General features: G+C 51.2%; 1 protein-coding gene across 1 annotated transcript in view; it reads right to left on the bottom strand.

Annotated features, from left to right (window-relative positions):
* Positions 1 to 4,720: 4,720 nt before the first annotated feature.
* Positions 4,721 to 22,855, bottom strand: part of LOC104293623 (mucosa-associated lymphoid tissue lymphoma translocation protein 1-like) — a 28,302-nt gene continuing 10,167 nt past the window's right edge. The window contains exons 8-14 of the mRNA XM_009893140.1: positions 20,704 to 20,881; positions 16,987 to 17,061; positions 16,242 to 16,369; positions 15,821 to 15,952; positions 15,517 to 15,668; positions 6,619 to 6,744; positions 4,721 to 5,083 (exon numbers count right to left, since the gene is read on the bottom strand). Of these exons, the coding sequence (XP_009891442.1) occupies positions 4,721 to 5,083; positions 6,619 to 6,744; positions 15,517 to 15,668; positions 15,821 to 15,952; positions 16,242 to 16,369; positions 16,987 to 17,061; positions 20,704 to 20,881 (1,154 nt within the window). The remainder of the gene's footprint in view (positions 5,084 to 6,618; positions 6,745 to 15,516; positions 15,669 to 15,820; positions 15,953 to 16,241; positions 16,370 to 16,986; positions 17,062 to 20,703; positions 20,882 to 22,855) is intronic.

The raw sequence follows: 22,855 nt of genomic DNA, 5'->3' as shown, positions 1-22,855 counted from the left end.
GCTCATGGAACACGACTAGACTGAAGGTGTATGGTGTTACTTGTGCATCCATAATCGTAATAGTTCAATATATTGAATGCGACTGGACTTAGAACGCTGTAATTGGGCATCACTCAGAATGTAAGCGCAGCCGCCCCCAGCCCCTCTGGTATCCGAGGACAAGCTGGAACGCAATGGGGCTTATTTTCTGCCAAATTACTTTGCCCTTTAACACAACACTGTAGCAGAAGAATAGCACATCAGGGTGTTCACCAAGGTCCTTCCCTTCAACACACCTGCATTAGCAGAGAGGAAAAAAGGGGACATCTTGTCTAAAAATAAAATTATTGAACATTGAGGTGTTGCTATTTTCATCAGATTAATGAATGTTTTAAAACCTTCAGTTTGCTTGGTGCCTCTCAAAGCAAACATAGCAGACTTGGGCGAAGGGAAAGCAGCTGTACTACCTACAGAAATTATTCTAAATGCTGAGCGGTTCCTTGTAGCCTCTGGGCACAGACTGGCCCAAAAACAGTGGGAAGCAGAAGGCAATGGCTGCGACTACGAATATATAAGTGAAGGTGTGGGGGCAGAGAGGGAGCGTAAATCGGAGCTGATTTCTTGGTCAAACTTTGCCCGCAGATAGGCATCTAATGAAGGAGTCCCAGCCTTAAATGGGTCTTGTAGTCCTTTTGGGAGAATCAAACTAAGTAATGGACTGTTCTCCCACTAAAGGTAGACACAAGGGACCCCACCCGTACTGCCCAGCCATAGGATCGGTCCAGGCTATGACCCTGCAAAGAAATGCAATGGGATAATATCCAACTTCCCGGGTTTGAAGTTTGGAGATTTCACCTACTACTTCAGAAAACACACAAAAAGGCACGGAAATCTGCTCAAAATCGATGGGGATGGAAGGATAACCTGAAATGACATAGCAAGATGGGTGGGATACGCATTGTCAGGCAAGGAAGGGAAGCAGTGAGAAAGATGGCTGCTTGCTGCAGGGTCAGCGCCGGGGCAGAGGGCAAGCCAGAGAGATGCAGCAGCAAGAAGTGAGGTCAGGTCACACAGACGTGAGGGAAAAGCAGTGTTGTCCAGGAGATAATGGATGAAAGGAACAGCAACGACGAGAGAAATTAAGCATCGAGTGGGCAGAGGCTGTTGGGACTACTCAGCCACAGGCATGCCATGAGCAGAGTATGAATCAGAGAAGCACAGAATGGTTTGGGTTGGAAGCGACCTTGAAGATCATCAAGTTCCAACCCCCCCTGCCACAGGCAGGGACACCTCCCACCAGCCCAGGTTGCTCTAAGCCCCGTCCAACCTGGCCTTGAACACCTCCAGGTATGGGGTAGCCACAGCTTCTCGGGACAACCTGTGCCAGGGGCTCACCTCCCTCACAGGGAAAATTTTCTTCCTAATATCTAATCTAAATCCCCCCTCTTCCAGTTTGAAGCCATTACCCCTCGTCCTATCACTACATGCCCTTGTAAAAAGTCCCTCTCCAATTCTCCTGTAGGCCCTTCAGACACTGGAAGGGGCCCTAAGGTCTCCCAGTAGCCTTCTCTTCTCCAGGCTGAACAACCCCAACTCTCTGAGCCTGTATTCATAGGTGAGGTGCTTCAGCCCTCGGATCATCTTTGTGACCGTCCTCTGGACCCACTCCTCCAGCTCCATGTCTTTCGTATGTTGCGGACTCCAGAGCTGGACGCAGTACTCCAGGTGGGGTCTCACCAGGGCAGAGTAGAGGGGCAGAATCCCCTCCCTCGCCCTGCTGGCCACACTTCTTTTGATGCAGCCCAGGATGCAGTTGGCTTTCTGGGCTGCGATCACACATTGTAGCTCGTGTTGAGCTTCTCGTCAATCAGCATCCCCAGGTCCTTCTCCTCAGGGCTGATCTCCAGCCATTCTCTGCCCAGCCTGGATTTGTGCTTGGGATTGCCCCAACCCAGGTGTAGGACACTGGTCCATTGCACGAGGATGGGTGCACCTTCCTTCCTACCCTTCGGGCTGGCCATGAGGAGCTTACGGAACCCAAGGATCATGGCTGCAGAACGGGAAGGACGTGGTCAAGAGAGGCACAGTAATCTTGCATGAGTTGTTCATCCTCCATGCTGCAAGATGGAAACACAGATTCAAAGGAAAATTTACTGGCACTGAAGAGTGACACTACCATGGGGGAAGTTTGTATTTCACGTGTAAGGCCGGGGAATGAAGGCAGACACAGCTTCACCCCCTCCTACAATGAACCCAGTTGATGGCACGGCAGCATGCTGCCGTGGCTGCAATCAAACTCCACCTTTGCCATTCAGCTTCACAAGGGCTTGCGCTCTCAGAACACACTGCGCATGGAAACGTGGTGGTAGCCCTGGCCTTGGCTGCAGGGTTGCCTGTGAGGAGCAGGAGAGCTGGTAACAGCGACAAGTCCTGCGGTTGGCACCGGGACCAGAGGCCTCCTAAGCCTGACCCAACCACTTGAGGGCTACACGTTACAATACTGATGGATAATTCACAATGGATCCCGACATTTCACCTACATATTTCACCTGACATTATTTCACACTATCTAGTGTCATTTGATCCACCCTGCTAAATCCAAAATTCAATCTGCAGTTACCTCAAAAGAGAAACAGTCCTCACCCCGAAGGGCCTAGAAGTTAAGAGTTCAAACCAGTAGGTGAATACTGTCACACCCTGGCAATTAGAGGGAAAAATAAAGACAGTTAACTCAGAGCCACATGAAGCTTTATGCATTCAAAAAACACCAATAGTGTTTTATTCAGAAAAAAATAAACAGCCTCACTCAGAATGAGATTAACGTTCACGTGAGATGACATCTGCCATGATTATGTGAGCCAGAAAAATGTATTTTGCCCCAACAGCACAGGAGGGTGTGTATGATCCTCACAGAGGCAAAGAGACGCCCCGCTCCTCCCAAACGCCTGCCCAACCATTCCCACCGACCCCTCTTACGTTTCTGCTGGTGTTCAGTTGATCTTTGGTTCTCCCTCAAATCAGTTTATTATTTTCTGGTTTAGCTTCTTTACCAGTCCATCTTATCTAAGCTGCACCCCGTAAATTATATATACATATTTTTTTTTTAGCTTTACATTTTTTCCTAGGAGACTTTCTAGACTTCAGCCAGATGGGGCCTCTCTCCTTTCCCTTGGCTCTACTCACTGTGAGGAGAATAAAAGCCTCCTCTGTTCTCCTTGGACAGGTTTCCAGCACTTGTAGGATGGTTTATCTGGAAGGAGCATTTAATATTCTTCCATGCTGCAATAGACATTGTAGACGGAGATGCAAGTATCTGCACTGCTGAAGGAGAACCAAAATTTAGGAAATGCTCTCTTCCATCCCTCTTTTGGACCAAGACAAAAGACCACGAGAGCTTGGGCACTCTCCTTGACCTCTCAAGAAGTCTTTGATCTCCAAGTTCGTTCTTTCCCAGGACCACAACAGCCAGAAGGGACCACCGGCTGTTTCTGGTCCAGCGCCCTGACAGCTGGGACCAGTTCATCACCACCTTCTCCAGTCCAGAGCGAACGGTCTCCACGGATGGAGATCCCACCCCTTATTGGGGTCACTGGCCCCTGTTGAACAATTTGACCACCCTCTCAGGCCCTTGCTGAGCAATCGCGTGGAGCTACACTGAAACTTTCATCAAACAAATATTAGAGAAGCAGGCGGGGAGGGGACTGCGCCCACTCGGGTCACCCTTTCGGTCCTGCTCATCTGTGGGTCTCTCTGGACAGCTGGTTCTTCACAAAAGGTAGTGCTTGCGGTTGCCCACAGCAAATGCAGAGAGACAGGCACTTAGAAATAAAATTTGCACTAAGAATGACTTTTTTTTGCAGTCTTTACTCCTCCATCTTGGTATTTTCCATCTCCCACACGTAGGAAATTCTGCATCTGAGAGGAAACCCAGGACTGCGCAGGACTTAACACACTTTAATGCCCCTGTGTGCCACGCTAGAAGGGGCACGCGGGAGCGTACCTGTCCAGTGGCGACTACTGATGGACAACCAGCTGTCGTTGTAAACACACACTCGACGGAACATCTGACCTTCCTTTTCCTGGCAAGCAATTGTCTTGCCCCAGGTATAAATACATTCGTTAGAAATACAGAAATGCATAACTTAAAACGTGCTTGGACACAGGCAGGACTCACAAGGGAAGAAAACCGCACCATGAGCCCAGGGGAGAGCTTATACATTCACACAGTATTATCTGGGTCCCTTGTTCAAGCCTTGTGCCCCTTGCACAACCGCGATGAGAGTCAGTAGTTGCCGTTGGGTTTTGAGGCCGCACGGCCGCTGCCATAGCACAGGTCTGTAGTGTTTCTTAACACCTTTAATGCTGCAGGGTTTGCTTTCAGGCAAAGCCTAATTTGCAGAAAACATCAGCCTGTGGCCGTGACTTGAAGCGATGTTGGGCTTTGCCTGGAAATGTTACGACTTCTTGAGTCTGGCGGAGGACAGGGCCACCCGACGACGACTCCTTGTTGATCCCCACCGCTCCTGCGGCACAGGGGTTATTTCCAGCGGGCTTCAGGCCCCGCACGCCGCAGGGCGCAGATGGGAGAAGCCTTTCCGAAAAAGCAGCCTTGGCCTCGTGTGGACAGGGTGATCGCCAAGGCTGGAAAGCAGCTGATGGATTCTGGTGTTTTTAGCACTCAGATGGCTGTTGCCTCTATAAAAAAGCCGTTCCCAAGGCTGTGCACGCCAGCCCGCAGGAGTCAGGGGTCGTCCTGCCCCGGGCCAGCCCGGAGCACTGCCGAGCAAAGTTCGCTCAGGTCGCTCTCGTCGTTCTCCTCTGGCTCGATGCTGGAGCTGCAGGGGTTGCTGCTGGGCAAGTTGTGGCCAGAGCCTGTCCTCAGAGATGTTTGCCCCTTCGGGACCGTGCTCAGCACCGATGCATCCTGGAGGCACACGCTGCCTGCGCGGGCAGGAGTTCTCGGATGGTTTGGCTGGGAGCAATTGCTCTGGCTGAAAAACTGCCCTAGCAGAGATTTCTGAAGGGTTGTCTGCAGGCTTTCACAAGTCCTCTGCTTTGTGCTCAGCTGGGTGTAATGCAAATCCAACTGCAGGACCACATCCGTCTGGAAGGGGAGAGAGCAAAGGACACCGAGTGAATCAGAGACTAAGACTCGAAGCAGAGCTTTTTTCACTGTTGCCGCTGTCAGCAAAAAATGACAGACTTGGCTGTCTGTTCTGCGGGCTCACAGCCCCATGCTGTGGCGTGATGGAGCAATGCTACTGCCAGAGAAAACGAGCTGTTACATACGCTCATGGCGTTTGTGGGCCTGAGCCATAATTTCTGGATTTCAGGACTTCTCCTGAAATCAGGGCACCTCACTTGAGACCTCATCAGCGCGGTCAGGGCACTGCCACCAAGAGCATCACCCCCAGGATACTGGTGCAGGGGAGCAGGAGGGGAGAGGGACTGCACCCAGGCAAGCTGCACCCACGCGAAGAACACCACGACATCCATCCCGGCCACGGCACGGGACTGCTGCACACGCGAGAGGAAAGCATGCGCGGGGAGGGATATGAACCACTTAAATAAAACACACATCGCCTGGTAAAAGCCGACACTTTTAAACAGCAGTGCTCCACAGGGATCCATTTGCAGTCTAGGGCTACTTTAGATTTTTATAAAAGATGGGGAAGAAATCAGAAAATAACCATATTTGCGGCAGCCAAATGCCTGAACGTGAACCCCTAGCATGGGGCTGTGCCTGAGACTGGCTGGCTGTACAAGGTAGGGAGATGTATAACAGAGCAAGAAGAAGGTTTTGGCAGGCAATGTAGGGTTCAGGTCTCACATCTGCACTTAAAAGCAACGCTGAGCGCTTGGGAAGGGTTCAGAAAAGAGCTCCAGGAAAAAGCAAGGACTGAAAGACCTGCCATGTGCCGAGGCACATCACGCACTCAGCAAATGGAGCTCGCTGTAGGCAGATCCAGGCAGCAGCTTGAGAGCAACGTTCGGTGTGAGTCTGCGTGGAGCAGAGCAGATAAGCAGCTGGCAAGACCCACTGGCTGGGTGTTAGAGAGGAAGAAAAAAAAATCAAATGAGGAACAAGGTGCACATTGCCATTTGGGGACAGATAATCTGCTGGAAGAGACAAGCCAGGGGACGAGCAATTTTGCCTCTCTCATGGTCTTTAAATAGTTTGAGAATCTTTTGAAGCATGCCAAGCGTGAATCAGGCTTGGTAGCATCACTCTGATGGCAGGGAATAAACCCTCCTGCTGCTCGAGATCCTGGCCAGCCCGTGAGCCCGTCTCTCAGGCAAGCACACAGCCCAGTGAGACATCCTTCATCTGAATTATTTGGGTTAGTCCGATCTCCACAAGGCTGATACAGGCAAAAAACAACCTCCCTGGCCTGGCAGCGTGGAAGGACAGAGCAAACCAAGAGAAAGACACTTGCTTTTGTGCCTTCGACATCAGCCAGCTCTTCTAACCCGGATCTGGATGTCACACTGACACAGGTATGCTGGGCATCGTCCGCACGGAATCATGAGAGACGCAGTCAGAGGGGCACATCCAGCTCCAGCCAGTGGGGATGGGGAGTACCAGTTATGCAAGGCTGCAGGAGAACCGCCGAGATTTGCACCTGGGCAGCTCCCTACCTGAATTTTCTGTAGTCCACAGAGCTGGAAGACGCAGTCCAGCTCCTCCCGCTTGTACACAGAGGCGAGCAGAGACTCCACGTGGTCCGGGCAGCTCTCTTGCAGGGTGGCTGCTTCGACCGTCTCCTGGGTCAGGAAAACAAGAGGAAATGCAAAAGAATTTCAGCATCAGCCCAGGCATGGATGTGCAACTGCCCATTAGACATGCTGCTTCTCTGCACCCAGCAGTGCCCGGGGCTGGCCTGTGCCCTTGACACTTTGGCTGGTGGAAATGTCCTACTATAGGGTGCAATCAACAGAAATACAGAGATCTTACACACCCACCTTGTACATATCCATGGAAGACCTAGCTAAATATCCCCTGAGGGCATCTACCAGGAAAAGCGTGGTATAATGGGATTTCCAGCAGAGCAGATAGCAGCAACAGGCGGTATCACAACCACCTGTAGCGTAAGAGGTGCGTTGAGGAGGGAGCAAGTTTTCCAAGGGCATAGCTGGAGGAAGCTCTGAGTTGTGCCAGGTGCCGAGTTAGCCCCCTGCCATCTACAGAACTGTCAATTCTTGCTGAATTCCTCAAACTTATCCAAAACAGCCCACCTCTAGAGATCCTCTTCAGTAATGATTGTATCATGGAGCCGCTAATAACACAAGAAGAGACAAGGGAATAAGGGCCTTATGAAATAGCATGTCACTTTGGATTTGAGTCCTCTAGGATGGGTGACAGCCCACAGTCCACCAGCCTCTTCCAGGAGAAGGCGCCTCCCTCTGCCAGCTGGCTCCAGCAGCGACCACAGCCTGATCCTGCCAACCTGGCTTGGCCAACTCTAGGTTGTGCCAGCCTGGCTTTGGCCATGGGAGCTGAGCAGCCCGGGCGGGCTTGCTGCAGACACATGTAAAGCCGGTGGCACGGGAGGAGGGTCTAACCCTTGCAAGACTTCCTCGTCATAGAATCATAGAATGGTTTAGGTTGGAAAGGCCCTTGAAAATCATTGAGTCCCACCCCCCCTGGAGTTCCACCCCCCCTGCCATAGACAGGGACACCTCCCACCGGACCAGGTTGCCCAAGGCCACGTCCAGCCTGGCCTTGAACACCTCCAGGGATGGGGCCTCAACAACCTCTCTAGGCAACCTGTTCCAGTGCCTTATAACCCTCAAAGTGAAAAACTTCTTCCTAATGTTTAATCTAAACCTGCCCTCTTCCAGTTTAAAGCCATTCCCCCTTGTGCTATCACTACATGCCCTAGTAAAAAGTCCCTCCCCAGCTCTCCTGTAGGCCCCCTTTAGATACTGGAAGGCCGCAATAAGATCTCCCCGGAGCCTTCTCTTCTCCATGCTGAACAGCCCCAACTCTCTCAGCCTCTCCTCATAGGAGAGGTGCTCCAGCCCTCGGATCATCCTTGTGGCTCTCCTCTGGACACGCTCCAACAGGCCCATGTCCTTCTTCTGTTGGGGACTCATTCTTACGATGGGAACTCATTCTTATGTTGGGTCATTGGCAGAACTTGCACTGGGCATGCTGATGAAGGAGGCTGTTAGGACGCTGCAGGGAGACAGAGGTTAGAGAAGCCCTGGGGGCTCTTGCTAGCCTTTACAGACCTTCCCCCAACTGCTGCCTGCAAGCAGCCACAGCAATTTCTTTCTGGCCAGGAGAATATTGGGGGTAGAAGCTAAAACGTTGGATCCCAAATGCTGGCTGGAATTTGCAGGGATCAGGGTCATCCCTGCTTGCAGGGCTGGCAGCACAGGAGCAAACCCCATTGCTGATCCGGTAGGTCCACCGGAGGCAGGCTGAAGAAATAGCATTTATCTCTGCTCAAAGCAAAGCCAAACCCCATCTCTGCACTTGGCAACTCATTACTGGAAAGATAAACTGAAAGGAGTTTAGGGAAGACCAGGGCAGCGAATGGAGCTGGCAGAAAGGGAGGACACGGCTCATGGGGACGGAGCAGCTCTCCTGCTCAGGGAGCCTCGTCCTGGCTCCTTCCACCATCCTAAAATGTGCCGGAACAGGAGACGGGCTGCAGCACAGAGCACCTTCTGCAAATGAACACTGCCCTCTCCCGCTCTTTCCTTCCCTGCATCCCAGCAGCCAGGTTAAACTGAACCTGGAGACCAAAGAGACATAGAGCAGGTCAGCCTGGATGCACAGGGGCTTCAGCAGAACTGCAAAAAGGAGCTGAGTGGCCCTGCCGCATCCAGCCAGCTCCATCCTCCAGCACACGCTTAAGGAAGGACAGGAGGTACATGCCACCAGCCCTGCCCAGGGTGAGCCTACCCTGCCAGCCTCCTGCGGTGGGAAAATCAGCGACTTTCCGAGTCAAAAGTGGCGTCTGTGCTTTTAACAGCCTTTATGGACTCTTATGAAGGTGACAAAGTTATTTTTGAACCCTGCTTGAGTTGCAATACCCATGACATCCTACTCACTAGAAGGAAAACAGTCCATGGCCAGAAGTCCTTCTCAAAATCACCCTGCCGCTAGTCCCCTCTCTTCCCCATATCTGATGATGCCATAGCGCTCTCCTCCAGCCTTCTCCGCAGCTGCCTCATTGCTGTTCCCGCACGTGTCTTTTGACTTCTGCAATCCTGCCCTCCCCCAGTGCATCCCCACTCCTGTGACCTCTCCACAAGTGGCTCCTCTGGGGATCCATCAGCCTGTTGGAGCTGGGGTTGGGGCCACATTCCCTGTTGCCTCCTTGCAGGCACAGATGACCTCCAAGTGCCTGCTTTTGCAATCACGTTAGCAGCCTCTGCAGACGCTGTGAACCTCCAGCGATTAACATCACAGTTGGTGTCTTGGTTTGAGGTAGAACAGAACCAATTTTCTTTTTGGTAACTTTACTTTTCAGCTAAGCTTCTTGTAACTGACTGAACTCTCTGAAATTAATGGCATATTTTTCCGATGGTATCCGCTTCCAGAGTGATAAGACCTGATAGTTTATAATTTATGCCAAGGAATGGTATGCAGAGAGGCTCCTGCTTATACTTAGTGCTATAACACCCAGGACCAGCTCACTTCTTTATGTGTCCCGTTGGAGGGTGAGAAGCGGAAAAGCATAAAGAGGTCCCACCTGTGGGGAGGAGTGGACAGGACAGTGACCCCAAACTGACCAACAGGGTATTCCATCCCATCTGCATCATGCTCTGTGTAAAAGCTGAGGGATCAAAAGGTCAACTCTCTTTCTTCAATGGCCGCGTCCGACAAGGACTCTATCTGTTCGTCTGCCTTTGATCCCGACCTGTGTGTCCCTGAATCCAGAGCTGGAATCCAGTTCCCTTCCATTGCTGAGTCCAGTCTGGGACTTTCCCAGTGCCAGTCGGTGATGTGACTGTCATCCCAGGAGCTCCATATGGTTTTGTACATACTGTATATATTTCATTATTTCCTTTTCATTATTTTATTAATATTTTCATTAAAGTAGTTTAGTTCCTTTTTTTAAGCTCGTAAGTCTTTTTTGTCTCTCATCCTTCTCTCCCCGAAGGGAGACACTCTCCCTTCTCTGGAAGAGAGAGAAGTAAAAGAGAGCATCTGTCGTTCGTTTCAGTGGCCAGTCCGGCCCAAACCACGACAGTTGGGTTTACGCAGGGCAGGGATGCTCAGATCTGTGCATCTGACACTGGATCCCTCCCAAATGTCTGTTTGCTGCTTGGTAATTTTGAGCTCCTTGAGGCTGAGCCGCCCTTTTTTTCAGCTTAGGAAATACCCGGTGTACCACAGATGTGACTAGCACAAATATAACATTATTCCATCACAAGCTAAACCACAGCTCATGAAAAGGCAAGCAGCATCAGGAGGGTTGGATGGGGTGAACCACACACCTTCCCTGAGTGGGATGAACCCAGTCCGAAGCATTGAACATCGAAAATAGACATGCCGTTTCTCTCTGGCACAGACCTGGGACCATCCTGAAGCAAAGGAGCAAATGCTCCACACTGTGGGGAGATGCCCAGAGTACCTTCAGCATCCACGCAGGGAGGATCTCCCAGCAGCTCAAGAGATTAAATGATTAAATGACTGCATTATTAAATGATTTTGGATTCGACAGCCAACCTGTGCTGCCAACCTGCTTCTGCACGCAAGGTTGAGCCTGCGCCCTATTCCTGAGGCTAGGACCCTCACCACTGGGATATGGACCAGAAGGGACCAAAGGGATTGTGTGCCCCAAAGAACACAGTGACACGTCACGCCTGACAGACGCATGTCCAGATGCTCTAAGGGATCCACACGGGTGCTGATTCTACATCGCCCTTAGGCTAAACCCCTCTCAGACATTCACTCTGTTTGCCAAGAAAATGTCATGTCCACTCTGGATCTTCCTTACTACAGCTCCAACCATGACTTCCTTCCACATTGGAAACAAATTTTTACATATTTGAAGGCCCCCCCATCCATCAATTTTTGCTTTTCTGGCCTAAACCACAATTCTCCCTCTCCTTCCTTTTATTTTGGATGCACTTTAGTTGGCAGATTTTTTTTTCCATGAAGCATGGACCCAAAACTAGACCCAGTGCTCCGGCCTCAGCAACAGCGAGGAGGGCCAGACAGGATCTCACATAAATCTCGGAGCTCTTGTTTACAACCTTGGCAGAGTGTTCTGCCCTGCTTTTGTTGCACCAGCTGTTGTGGATTTCAACCAGAACTGGTACCCCAGTTGTTTCCCATCCCATGCTTACGCTACTGCTTATTCCTGCCCACGCGCAGAAACTTGCATCTGCTGTATAACAGCCTTGGCCTCACATTTTATCCAAGTCTTTCTAAAATCTGCCTTTAGCACCTCGAAGAAATGCCCAGCGTTACGGCGTCTGTGTACTTAATAAGCGCACGCTATGGCGCATCACTGAGGTCATTAGTGAAAAGAGAAAACAGTCCCACAGCCCTGGTTTTCCAAAAGAAACAACATATTCAATCACCCTCAGAGCAGGAAAGTTTTCTCTTAGTTTTAAATGGAATTTCCTGTGTTTCAGTGTGTGCCCATTGCCTCCGGTCCTGGCTGTAGGCACCTCGGGGACGAGCCTGGCTCCGTCCTCTTCACACCCTCCCTGCAGGAGTTTATAGACACTGATGAGATCCTCCTGAGACTTCTCTCCCCCAGGATGAACAGTCTCCACTCATTCAGTCTCTTCTCAGGGCTTCAGCCCCTTCCTCATCTCCATGGCCTCTCCATGTCTCTCATGTACTGAGGAGCCCAGAACTAGGCACAACACTCCAGATGTGGTCTAACCAGTGCTGAGCAGAGGGGATAGATCACCTCCCTCAACTTGCTGGCAACACGCCTAATGCAGCCCAGGATCACACTCGCCTTCTGTACCATGCAGGCACACTGCTGGCTCATGGTCAGCTTGGTGTCTACCAGGACCCCCGGGGCCTTTTCTGCCAAGTTGATTTCCAGCCTTTTGACCCCCAGCTGTGCCTGTACATGGGGTTATTCCTTCTCAGATGCAGGACTTTGCACTTCCCCTTGTTGAACCTCCTAAGATTTCTGTTGGCCCATTTCTCCAGCCTGTCCATGTCCCTCTGGATGTCAGCACAACCCTCTGGTGCATCAGCAGCTCATCCCAGTTTTGTGTGAGCGGCAAACTTGCTGAGGGTATGCTCTGCTCCATCATCCAGATCATTAATGAAAGTGTAAACCAGTATTGGCCCCAGTACTGATGGCTGGGGCTCCCCATTAGTGGTCTCTAGTGGTCTCTCTTCATGACATCGATCACAACCTTTTGAGCCTGGTAGTTGAGCCAGTTTTCAGTCCGCTTCACCATCTACTTATCTAGTCTGTTATCTCATCAGCTTGCCTATGAGGATGTTACAGGAGAGAGTGTTGAAACGCTTGCTAAATCAAGTTTAACAATATCAACTGCTCTCCCCTCATCCACCGAGCTAGTCATTTCAATGCAGAAGGCCCTCAGGTTATCAGGCATGGCCTCCCCTTTGTAATCCATGCTGACTGCTTCCAGTCATCTTCTTGTCCTTGCTGTGTTTGGAAATGGTTTCAGGGATTATTGGCTCCATCACCTTCCCAGGGATCAAGGTGAGGCTAACCAGCCTATAGCTCCCCAGATCTTTGCTCTTGCCCTTCTGGAAGGCAGGATTGACACTAGCTTTCTTCCAAGCCTCAGGAAGACCACCATGAGCTGATGGAGAGTTGCCTCACAGTCTCATCGTCAGCTCCATCAGCTCTCGTGGGTGCATCCCGTCAGGTCACGTGGACTTGTGTACATCCAGTTTGTTTAAGTGCTCCTTGACCTGGTCCTCCTCCACCAGGTGTAAGTCTTCCTTGTTCCAAACCTTCTCACTGGTCTCAGGGCCCTGGAAGTCCTGAAGGCCAGTCTGACCAGTAAAGACTGAGGTGAAGAAGGCATCAAGAAACTCGGCATTTTCCATGCCCAGTGTCAGCAGGGACTCTGCCCTATTTAGCAGTGGGCCCCATATTTTCTCTTGCCTTCCCTTTGCTGCTGGTATACTTGTAGAAGTCCTTCTTGTTCCCACCACATTCAGTTTCAGATGGGCTTTGACTTTCCTAACCCCATGCCTACGTGCTTGAACCACGTCTCTATAGTCCTCCTACATCACCTGCTCTAGCTTCCACCTCCTTTTCATGTGTCAGCTCAGTCAGGAGCCCCCAGCACGTCCATGTGGGCCTCCTGCTGCCTTTGCTCGAGTCCCTGTTCATCAGCATCCTTGAAAATCCATCAGCTCTCCTGGACCTCTCGCATCTGCAGGGCTGTGTCCGCCAGGAACACAGCTCTCCAGCCTCATGACCTTCAAGACATTCACCTGGGCAAGGAGCAACCTAATCTCGAGGGATCAATTAAAGCCCTGACATGTGAGATTCAAAGCTCCTCGGCTGACAGCAACTCGTTATCCACAAATATCTGCACTCTGCTAAATTCTCAGTCTTCATAGTCTCCTGTGCCAATGTCTGCCACAATCCAATTACGGTGGATGCAGGCAAGTATTTCCTTCCATTAGTCTCCTTTATCATTTCTGGCCATGTAGGAGTCAGGAAATGGAGAAAAGGATTTTCTAAATTAGTTTTTTAGCTCATAATTATTTATAAAACATTTCCCCATGGTGGAGTGCATTTTTTAATGAAGATGATGACGACCAGGAATTGGCAAGGCCAGAGTTTTGGCTGGCCCAGAGTTTCAGATATTCTAAATAAATTGAGGAAATTGACTGGAGAGGCCATAAGGTCAAACAGCTCCAGATCAAGTGACTTGAAAACAAGGAGATCCAACATAAAAGTTTAAAAAAAGTAGATGTTTAAACAGTACAGAGCAAAAAATGGGAACGTCTTAGCTGTCAGCATCATTCCTTTCTAAATATGTCCTCCCTCTCTGAAGATGGTGTTTGTCAAGTAAAAATGCAAGCCAGGCAAGACACAGGATGGGAAAGAACAATGGACAACTAAAGAAAATGGACCAATGCTAAAAAAAGCCACTGTAGTTAACTCTGGCAAGCCCTACAGCAAGCCCAGGCTCTCTGCTTAAGTAATTTTTATAGATAGAATATAGGAAATTATGGGGAAAACACCATTTCCTCAACCAAACAGCTCCCTGGGTTCATTCCCCAGGGCTTACAACATGCACCTCCATCAAGGCTATTTTTGTTGGGCTTCAACATCCAACTCCTGCATCTCAGCAATGCAAGAGTGGCGCAGACAGTCCCTCTGCATCCCCAAGGAGGACTGGTGCGGTAAGGACACCGCCAGCTCACCCAGATCCTGAAAGCAGCCGGGTGCCCTCCTGCAGACACCCATGCATCTCTCTGCGGTCCCACAGACCAGAGTGGGTGGCCTCGCTGTGGATGTTTAATGTGGGGCAGATGACTTGCAGTGTGATGTGAGGATGTGCTGCCACATCAGCGGACACCACTGGAGGTCAGTGTGAGCTAACACCACTGTGGAGCAGGATAGGGATGGGGATCCTACCGCCCTGGCTCTACTGGGGTCCCTTTTTTGGTCTCCCTAATCCCTCTTGAGGCAGCTCCAGACGCAGGAGCAAGCGGTTGCATCCCCCTTTCCGCGCAATCGCTGATGTGGGGTGGATGCATACAAACACGTGCAGACACACACACACACACACACACAGTTTTCATGCGTGGTTAGGGAGCTCACAAGGGAAAACGATGCTCCGGCTTGGTAACGTGCAGGATCAGGCTCCAAACCTCCTGCTGGATGCACCACTCTGCATCAGTGACCGCAATGTACTTAGGGGCAGCGTCCCTCCACGAGCAACAAGGGCCGAAAAATCCACCACGGGCACGCTACGCTTCAGCAAAAGGACTACAGAAAATGAGGAAGATGGTTAGTGAAAAGGAGCAGCAAATTAAATCCTTAGAGGTGGCATGGAGACCACCAGAAAAGACCACGCCGGGCACACGGTCTGTTAGGAAAGGTGGAGAAAGGGTGCAAAGAAGCTGGTATGGCTCAACCGGGAACAAGTACAGGAGGATATATTGTTGTATTAAGATATATTAGCACAGTGGGCTAAGAAGGCATCATTCAAAAAGCCAGATCTGCTTCCAAACCCAGAAAACAGAGGCTCTTCATCTCAGTCAGATGAAATGCAATGACTTAAACAGGCAGGACAGAAATCGGTCCGAGGAGTAACTGGTTAAAGGCATCAAAACTGGCAGCAGATCTATTTTGCGATGCGTTAGGAGCAAGGCAGGCAGTCTGCGAGGCACCGATACGTGGAAGGAACACTCAAAGAGGTGTTCGCAGTCAGGATTATTTGCATCAGAGTTTGCAGAGAAGGGGACCCTTTTCCATGTGGGTTCAGTCTTTTCCAGCCCTTGGGACCCTTCGGGCCCACCATACACCCCCTCCCAACTCTGCCCCAGGGAAAGGAGACGGTGGGAATTGAGGGGAAGTGGCCCAGCATCTCTGCTGGAGGACTCACGGTGGGCTGGCAGAGCAGGAGATGGGCGTCAGTGATGTGGGCCGGGAGAGGCTGCAGCTTGGCGCACACATACATCATATTGGAGAAGAGCCAGTGGAAGCAGAGTTTCACCTGCGCCCCACAGGGGAAGGTCACGGTTTTGCTCAGCGGCTCTGGAAGGAAAAGCCCAGTAGGGTCAGCACCTGGTGGCCCTTGGCTCCTCAGAGGGTCCCACCAACACCCCCCTGCAGATCGGTGTCCCTGAGGGGCACAGGGACCCCCAGCCCTCTCCCTGGTAGCCCTCCTTGCGCCCTGCACAGCTCACCGTGGCTGCGTCCCCAGCGCTCAGCAGCTGCCCCCAAGGGGTAGATCGGGTCCGTCAGGGACCGAGCTTCCTTCAGAGTGTGTTTGATCTCCATCACCTGCTTCCCAGTGACCAAGGGATCCCGGCCGATATCTAGGGGAGAGTGTTTGGAGGCACAAAGGTTACTCCAGATTCCTCATTTATCATCCTGCCTTTCAGACCCTACATCTACATCTCCGTACCACTGCCAGGTTATTAAAAGCTCACAGAGGTCACGGCCTGCAATTTAGTTTTTAGGGAGGGGGATTGGAGGTGCTGATCATCACTCTCACCCCTGCTTGGACTGGGGTGGCGCAGAGCCACTCAGTTTCTGCTGACACCTCTTCTCACCCCTGCTACTGAAGTAAGCAGTTTCTAGCCTGGGTTAAAAGTACTCCTTTACCTTCTAACACATCGTCCAGCATGTGTGTAACCTTCTTCTCCTGCAGAATATGTTTCTTCAGATATTTCATGAAGATCCCAGAGCTGAACTCCCCATCCTGCAACTCATAGGCTTCCGCATCTTCGCTCCTGCAAGAGTAAGGATTCGTCCTCACATTTCTGGAATGGGCACGAAGCACCGGGGGTGAGTCAGGGCTTGTCGACTCCATCTAGACTGAGTTGGCTGAGTTTGAATTACCTCCTCGGGCAACGGCACAAAGTGCTTGGTTTTGGCCCAGGAGAGGGTGGGAAGGGCATGAGACGGGAAAAAGCAGTGGAGGGGGACAGAAGAGGAGAGCACAGCCTCTTTTGCCAGCCTAGGTGGGTGACAGCAGTTGAAAAGCCAGCAGAACTGACCCTGGAGCAGTAAGCAACACTCATCCTCATCTCAGGAGGCTTCAGGTGACATGCTCGTGGCACGCGTGCCTTGGGAATCAGGCCTAGGCATAGAAGGACAGATTACAGGACCTGATGCCACCTTCACACATAACTTCTAACTGATGCACAGGCTACCACTAGCCATGTCAGGAGGAAGAACAAAAGTATGTGGATGGGAAACCCTAGAGATGGAGGGTGAGAGCCAGAGCAAACATGAGCAAAGCTCTCTCAAACCTCCAAAGCCACCACGCATGAAGAGATGTGAGGAGAGATGGCTGTGCCAGCAGTTGGTCCTGTGTCACGGTACAGGCGCAGCAAAGTGCACTTACGTGGCGTAGCCGTAAACGGTATTGCCCCAGGGCTCCAGCGGCTGTACCTGGGAGAGGGCACACTCTGGGTTGTACCTGGAAGAGGAGACGAAGGCACAAGTCAGAGTTCAGGACACCCACCAGCATGTGCCTGGAGGGGACAGAGCCCGTGTGCTCCACCAAGTCCATCTCCTATGGATGGCAGTAAGATCAACCCTCACGTCAAATATAACCCACCATGTTACTTGGACAGCAACAGAGGCTAAAGCTAGGAGTCCTACAAAGAACCCAAACCATGGGAAACCGAGTAGATAGGGCCAGCTTTGACCTATCTGCGCTGGTGAGCTGCTCCCTGCCCTACACCACCTGTAGCAGTGGGTCCAAGCCTGCCTCCTCCCTCCTGAGGCTGGTTTGTCACAAATCCCGGCAGCAGCACAGTGCAGAGCACATACTGTGGCCCGACGGGGTGACTGTCCCTGAAGAACTCAGACGTGTAGACATCGCATGGCTACGGCTCAACCACCTGTCCCAGAGGCCTGGGCTGCCCACAGCTGCACACACCTTCTGCCCCAGGACACCAAAGCATACTATGGCGGATACACCTCCAGATCTCACCAAGAGATGGGATCAGGATACGCACCCAGGTCTCAAAGCTCAAAACTGGTGCTGGCCCCCTGGTCTAGATACAGTTCAATGAGCACAGATCCTGTTATTTTCAAGATCAGGTAGATCTGGGGTGACAGTCCTGGTTTCCACCAAAAAAATATATCATGGTTGCACTTAACGACTAAGCCTTGCCCATTTGACTGCAGCCAGACTGAACAGCGTGGGGACCGGCTGCCTCCAGTTTACACCAGTGACATGGAGCAGTTCCCAGTCGCACAGGGATAAGAGCCAGGCACAGAGGCAGCGTTATTCGGTGTTATTCGATTCCAGCAGTTTCCTGGGGCTGAAGCTGGCACGCTAAGGAGAGCAGAAGGGACGGTTGTATCGCCAGCAGCCAGCACGTTACCTACTGCTGGTGGCACAGTCTGGAGATGTTTAATGGCAGTATTCATCTGGCTTGTGTAAGTTTTCTAAAGATGATCAGAAGAGAAAATGTGGAAAAGGAGATACGATTCTAAATATGAGCAGTGAACAGAGAGATTTATCTGCCCCTCAGCTACTCCTAAATGAATGCCGAAATCTGGTATTCCAGGTCCGAGGAGAAATGAGACATGTGATCCCAAAATAAACGGAGGTCCTGTTGTCTGCCTGCTGGGGACATCCACCTGAGGCTGTGCAGACATGAGTTGATGCAAACCTTTCATGATGGCACCAGCAGGCATCCACAGCTCCAGCAAGGCTGGAGGTCTACACAGTGGAAACGCTGGTGATGGTACCCTACCCCAGCAGAAGGCAAGCTTCTGCAGGGGCTTGGATTTCCAGGGGCATTTCCAGATGGTGACCAAACATGGGGAGAGACCTGACAGCAGAGAAGGTGGCAGTGCTGCCTCCTGCTTCAGGTCACCCAGAAGTCTCATTTATACAGCACATCTCATGCAACCCAGTTCTGATCTGCATCCCAGACAGGAGATGGTGTCCTTCTGTCCTAAGCGGCACATGCTAGAAACCATCATAAATCAGGGTATTCCTGGAAGAGGCAATTGGATCCACCTGAAATCAGCACATAAATGTACGAGGCTACACACAGGCCCCATGTTCCTGGTTCCTCCTCTGCTGAAGCTGAACATCTGCTACCACTTGGCAAAGGAGGACGCGTTTCTCATCGCCTTGGCATTTCTGATGCTGACATACGGGGTGGAGAGATACTCCGGGTGAGATCCCTCTTAGCACAGACACAGCTCCTCCTGGTTCATTCACGGCTGAGTGAACCATCGACAGGCTCTCAGCATCAGTCCAACCAAAAGGGCGTTGGGAAAGGAGCCCTGTTTTAAGGAGCCGTGTAAACACATGCAACTATGAAATCCACTCGTTGCTGAGCTGAAATGGTGACTTCTCAAGAAAAATGAGCTCAGGAGAGAGCTTCTACAGCAAACCCCCGCAAGCCTGAGGATAAGACCTACTGCACTAAGTGCTGTGTTTGCTGTGGGAAGAGGAGGAAAGAAGTGTGACATCTTGGGGCGGGAGAGAGAAAAAGAGCCACACAACGTCACAGTAGATCTCACATCGCATCCTTTTCCCAAAGCACCATTAAGACTCCGCTAAGGACGAAACCGCTGGCGATGCCAAATGAGACATCAGCTCAAAAGCTATTTCATAGATCATCGCCATTTGTGTTAGCAATCCCCATGCAGCCTCCATGTCCCCACATTGCCCTCGGATGGGCTACCAGCAGCCCAGAAGCATGCTAGTCCACTTCAACCTGTGCATCTGCAAAAACCACGTGCTCCCGCTCGGCTGCAAGCTGTCCCCTGCCTGGTATTGTGCTGGGGAGAGCAGCAAGGTGCTGCACGTGTTCTGGGGGGGTTATGCAGCAGTGCAGGGAAGCAACTCACTCTGCTCTCAGCAGCAGCAGTGAGGAAGAGGGAGGAAGGGGATGCTTCGCTACGGGGCATTCAGAGCGGGTATCAAGGGACAGCAAGCTCCAGCAATGCTGGCAACTCGGAGCTGCAGCAGCAGGACAAGTCCCAAAGCAGCCAGCTTGTAAGCTATTCAAAGTGAGCGTTCCTACCTCTGCAGCTAAAAGGTATCAAAGATTTAACATCTTTCCAGGGGCTGGCAGCTCCTTCAGGGCAGCGGTATCAAAATCCCTGTCATCTTTCTGGTTCTTAGTGCAGGAGCGACAGAAGGAAGAGGGAGACTTTTCTGCATTTGCCCTCCAGGTCTTTTCTGACGTGTAAATCTGCCTCAGGAGACCAAAACGAATGAACTAATGACAGTTTCTACTGGAACAGGCTATCTACCTCTGCTGAAAATGGGCAAGTAGTAATTTTCTGCAGCCCACAAGCTGCAGGATGGAGGTCAGCAGGCCACGGGAGGATGATGGGCTTTTCACAGAGAGAGGGGAAAAAGCTGATCCCTGACCTCAGCAGCAGCCTGGGTCCCACTTCACGACACGACCACTTCAGAAGCATTTAAGGCCGGTAAAAACCTAGTAGCACGGCTTAGAATATTTTCCCCATCATGTTGCACTCTTCTCACTGAAATGTTAATAAAAACACAGCCAGGAGAAGAGAGGTGAGCTCAACAGTCCCAGTCTAAGCACGTGGAGAAACACGTACCGTGAAAGCCTGAGGTCAGCGAGATGCTGCTGCAGCCTGCCAGGGCCGGATGGTTCAGGGCAGGGGGTTGAAACACAGAAAGACAAACCCTATGCTGAGCTTCAGCCAACAGTTTATGCTAGGGCAGAGTCAGCCCTCTTGCTGGCTTTAGGTGACCTGCCTGTAATTGCCAGGCTTCTTCATCCCGAAAAATCAAGGGAGGGTCTCCAGGCCCTTTTCTCCAGCAGATCTCAGGCAGTGTCTGATGCTCTCTGCACCTAATACGTGACCGACTGGGCTTCCCAGAAGATCCTGCAAGACCTGGCAGTCTTGCTGATTCTATGACACAGCCCGATAAACTTTGACAGAGGCCTTGGCTCAGCAGCACAACAGCGGGACGTGGCCCCAGTAATCCACGGGAACACCCCACGTGGTTGTGCAGAAGCCGGGGCTGAGGCTGGCAGCTGTTTCCCCCAACCCCTCAAAACGCTACACTCTGCCCATCCCAGGCATGGAAGTGGGAAGAGCACCCTACCATTTCCTGCAGGTGTCCAGCAGGATGAGGTTCAGGGCCGTCCGCTGCTGCTGCATCTTCTGGAGGATCCTCTGCACGCTGATGCAGTTCTCAGGGGAGTAGGGTTGTGGAGCGTCAACGGGGACCATGTAGTTCCTCCCCAAATGTTCATAGCCGTGACCAGCATAGTAGAATATAGCTGGGAACAGGGAGAGGAGAGGATGAGCCACGATGCGATCCTGCCGGTCTGTAGCCAGTTCCCCACAGCCACGTCCCACCTCCTGTCCTGAGGGCATACTGGTGCAGGGCAGACCTAGGCCAGTAGAACCTATGAAACTGGAGCTACATTGACTTCACAGTTTCCACTTTTTTCCAGCTCATTCCCTTCAGCAGAGTTGGAAGCAGCCCTGAGAGGCTCTCCTCTACTTGTGGTTTCCAGTACCGTTCGTCAGGAGACCCCAAAGTCACTGGGTTTACACGTTTCCATAACCACCTGTGCTACAACACCCAAGCTTGGCATCTGCCAGGCTGAATACCACCTTTGTTACAAGTTTCAGTTAATCACAAGACTGTGACAACAGACATTTTACCATGAGGAAAAATACATTATCAGCCTTTTAAATGATAAACTCTTCAGCTTTCTAGTTTTGGACGAGACTAGCAATGGATCAAGTGACAGGATACACTCTCCAGCTTTCAAAGGTCTGCCCATATTTACACACTTATAAGCTGGTGAAAAATGAGACAGAGAGACATGAGTTCTCCAGATGTCCAGGACATATGGACCACATGCTTCAACAACATCAGACCAGATACCAGCCCTGTCAAGGTGGGAGAGGAGTCAGACTCATCCAGGTGTTGGTGGGAAGTCCAATACCCAACAAGAATTTTGGTTTTGAGTTTTACTCTTAAGCACGTGAAACTCAGTAAGGGTTTCCGCCTTCACAAGAGATGGCAACACGGGGACATCCAGCTTGGAAAGCCAGCAGTGAGGAGCTTGGCATGGCCCAAGCTGGTGCTTCTCTCCAACCCCTGTGTTCCACGAAGGGATTTCCTTCTGCACGGGGATTCCCGCATGGGCTGTAAGGAAGCTGCACGGTGGCCGGCTACCCCTTCCCAGCACTGATGCCACTGCCTGGGGGATGCTGGCACATGCCAACTCGAGGAAATGAAACGGGTTAAAAATAGCTCTGCGAGGTGGCGCAAACAGTTACGCTACCGCAAAGGGAGCGACAGTGAAGAATGAGAGGTCAGAAAGGGGAACGAGTGGCCAAGAGGCAAAAGCAGGAAAAATTCTCCAGCCAGATTTGTTGCCAAAGCCCACGCTTCATTGAGTAACCTCTCTGATTTCCGTCCCCTGTTCCTGCCCCTGTAGGTCACAGGACACTCACTTTGAACTCCGATGCTGCAAGGGATGCAGTGAATGGGGAAGGACTAAAAACACGAACTCATCATATAGGGGATGGAAAACATGATCTTATCATATGGAGGATGGAAACCATGATCTCATAGTAAAAAAGGCCTCAAGTCACCTTTGGTTTCTATTCTCACGGGACAATGGAAAGTTACTCAAATGGCTGTTTTCACAGGTGCCCACAAGGCTTGGGTTCCTCTTCTTGTGGATCGCCAGCCAGAGACAGCGGACTCTGACTTGCAGAAGTTTTAAACTTTCATAACTTGCAAATCAAAGCCACAAAAACCTCCCCTGAGAGGGGGAGTATAAAGAGTATAAAATAGGAAGCCTTCTGGAAAAATCAGTTTCAGGCACTTCAGGTTTGGCCCTTCAAGTCATCGAGTGCTGATGGCTTTCATCCCTCTGCCTCTCCCCCTGTACACGAAAGGGAGGTGATGACATCTGTTACCAGGCGGCATCACTGACACTTGGGAAAAACTGAAATGTTACAGAAAAGCCCACAAAGAATCACGCAATTATTAAATCTTCTAACTTCTGAGGTTGTGTTGTGCACCCCGAGTGCACCGCCAAGTGTTCCCCGCGCTACATAAACCACAAAGACTCGTGTTGAAATCAAAAAAGATGTGAGTTTCACATCAGCTGACCAACTTTGCAAACCTCTCCTGGACTCAATCTCTCCTCCTGAACAGGAAAGTCAGCAATTTGCCTAGAGAAGGAAAGGGTTGTTTTTTTTATTCAGAGCTAACATTTCACCGCTCT

This window comes from Charadrius vociferus, unplaced genomic scaffold (assembly GCF_000708025.1).
Source record: "Charadrius vociferus isolate BGI_N301 unplaced genomic scaffold, ASM70802v2 scaffold399, whole genome shotgun sequence".
Lineage (NCBI taxonomy): Eukaryota > Metazoa > Chordata > Aves > Charadriiformes > Charadriidae > Charadrius > Charadrius vociferus.
Note: the sequence above shows the minus strand (reverse complement) of the source record. Positions and strands in the feature narration are given on the sequence as shown.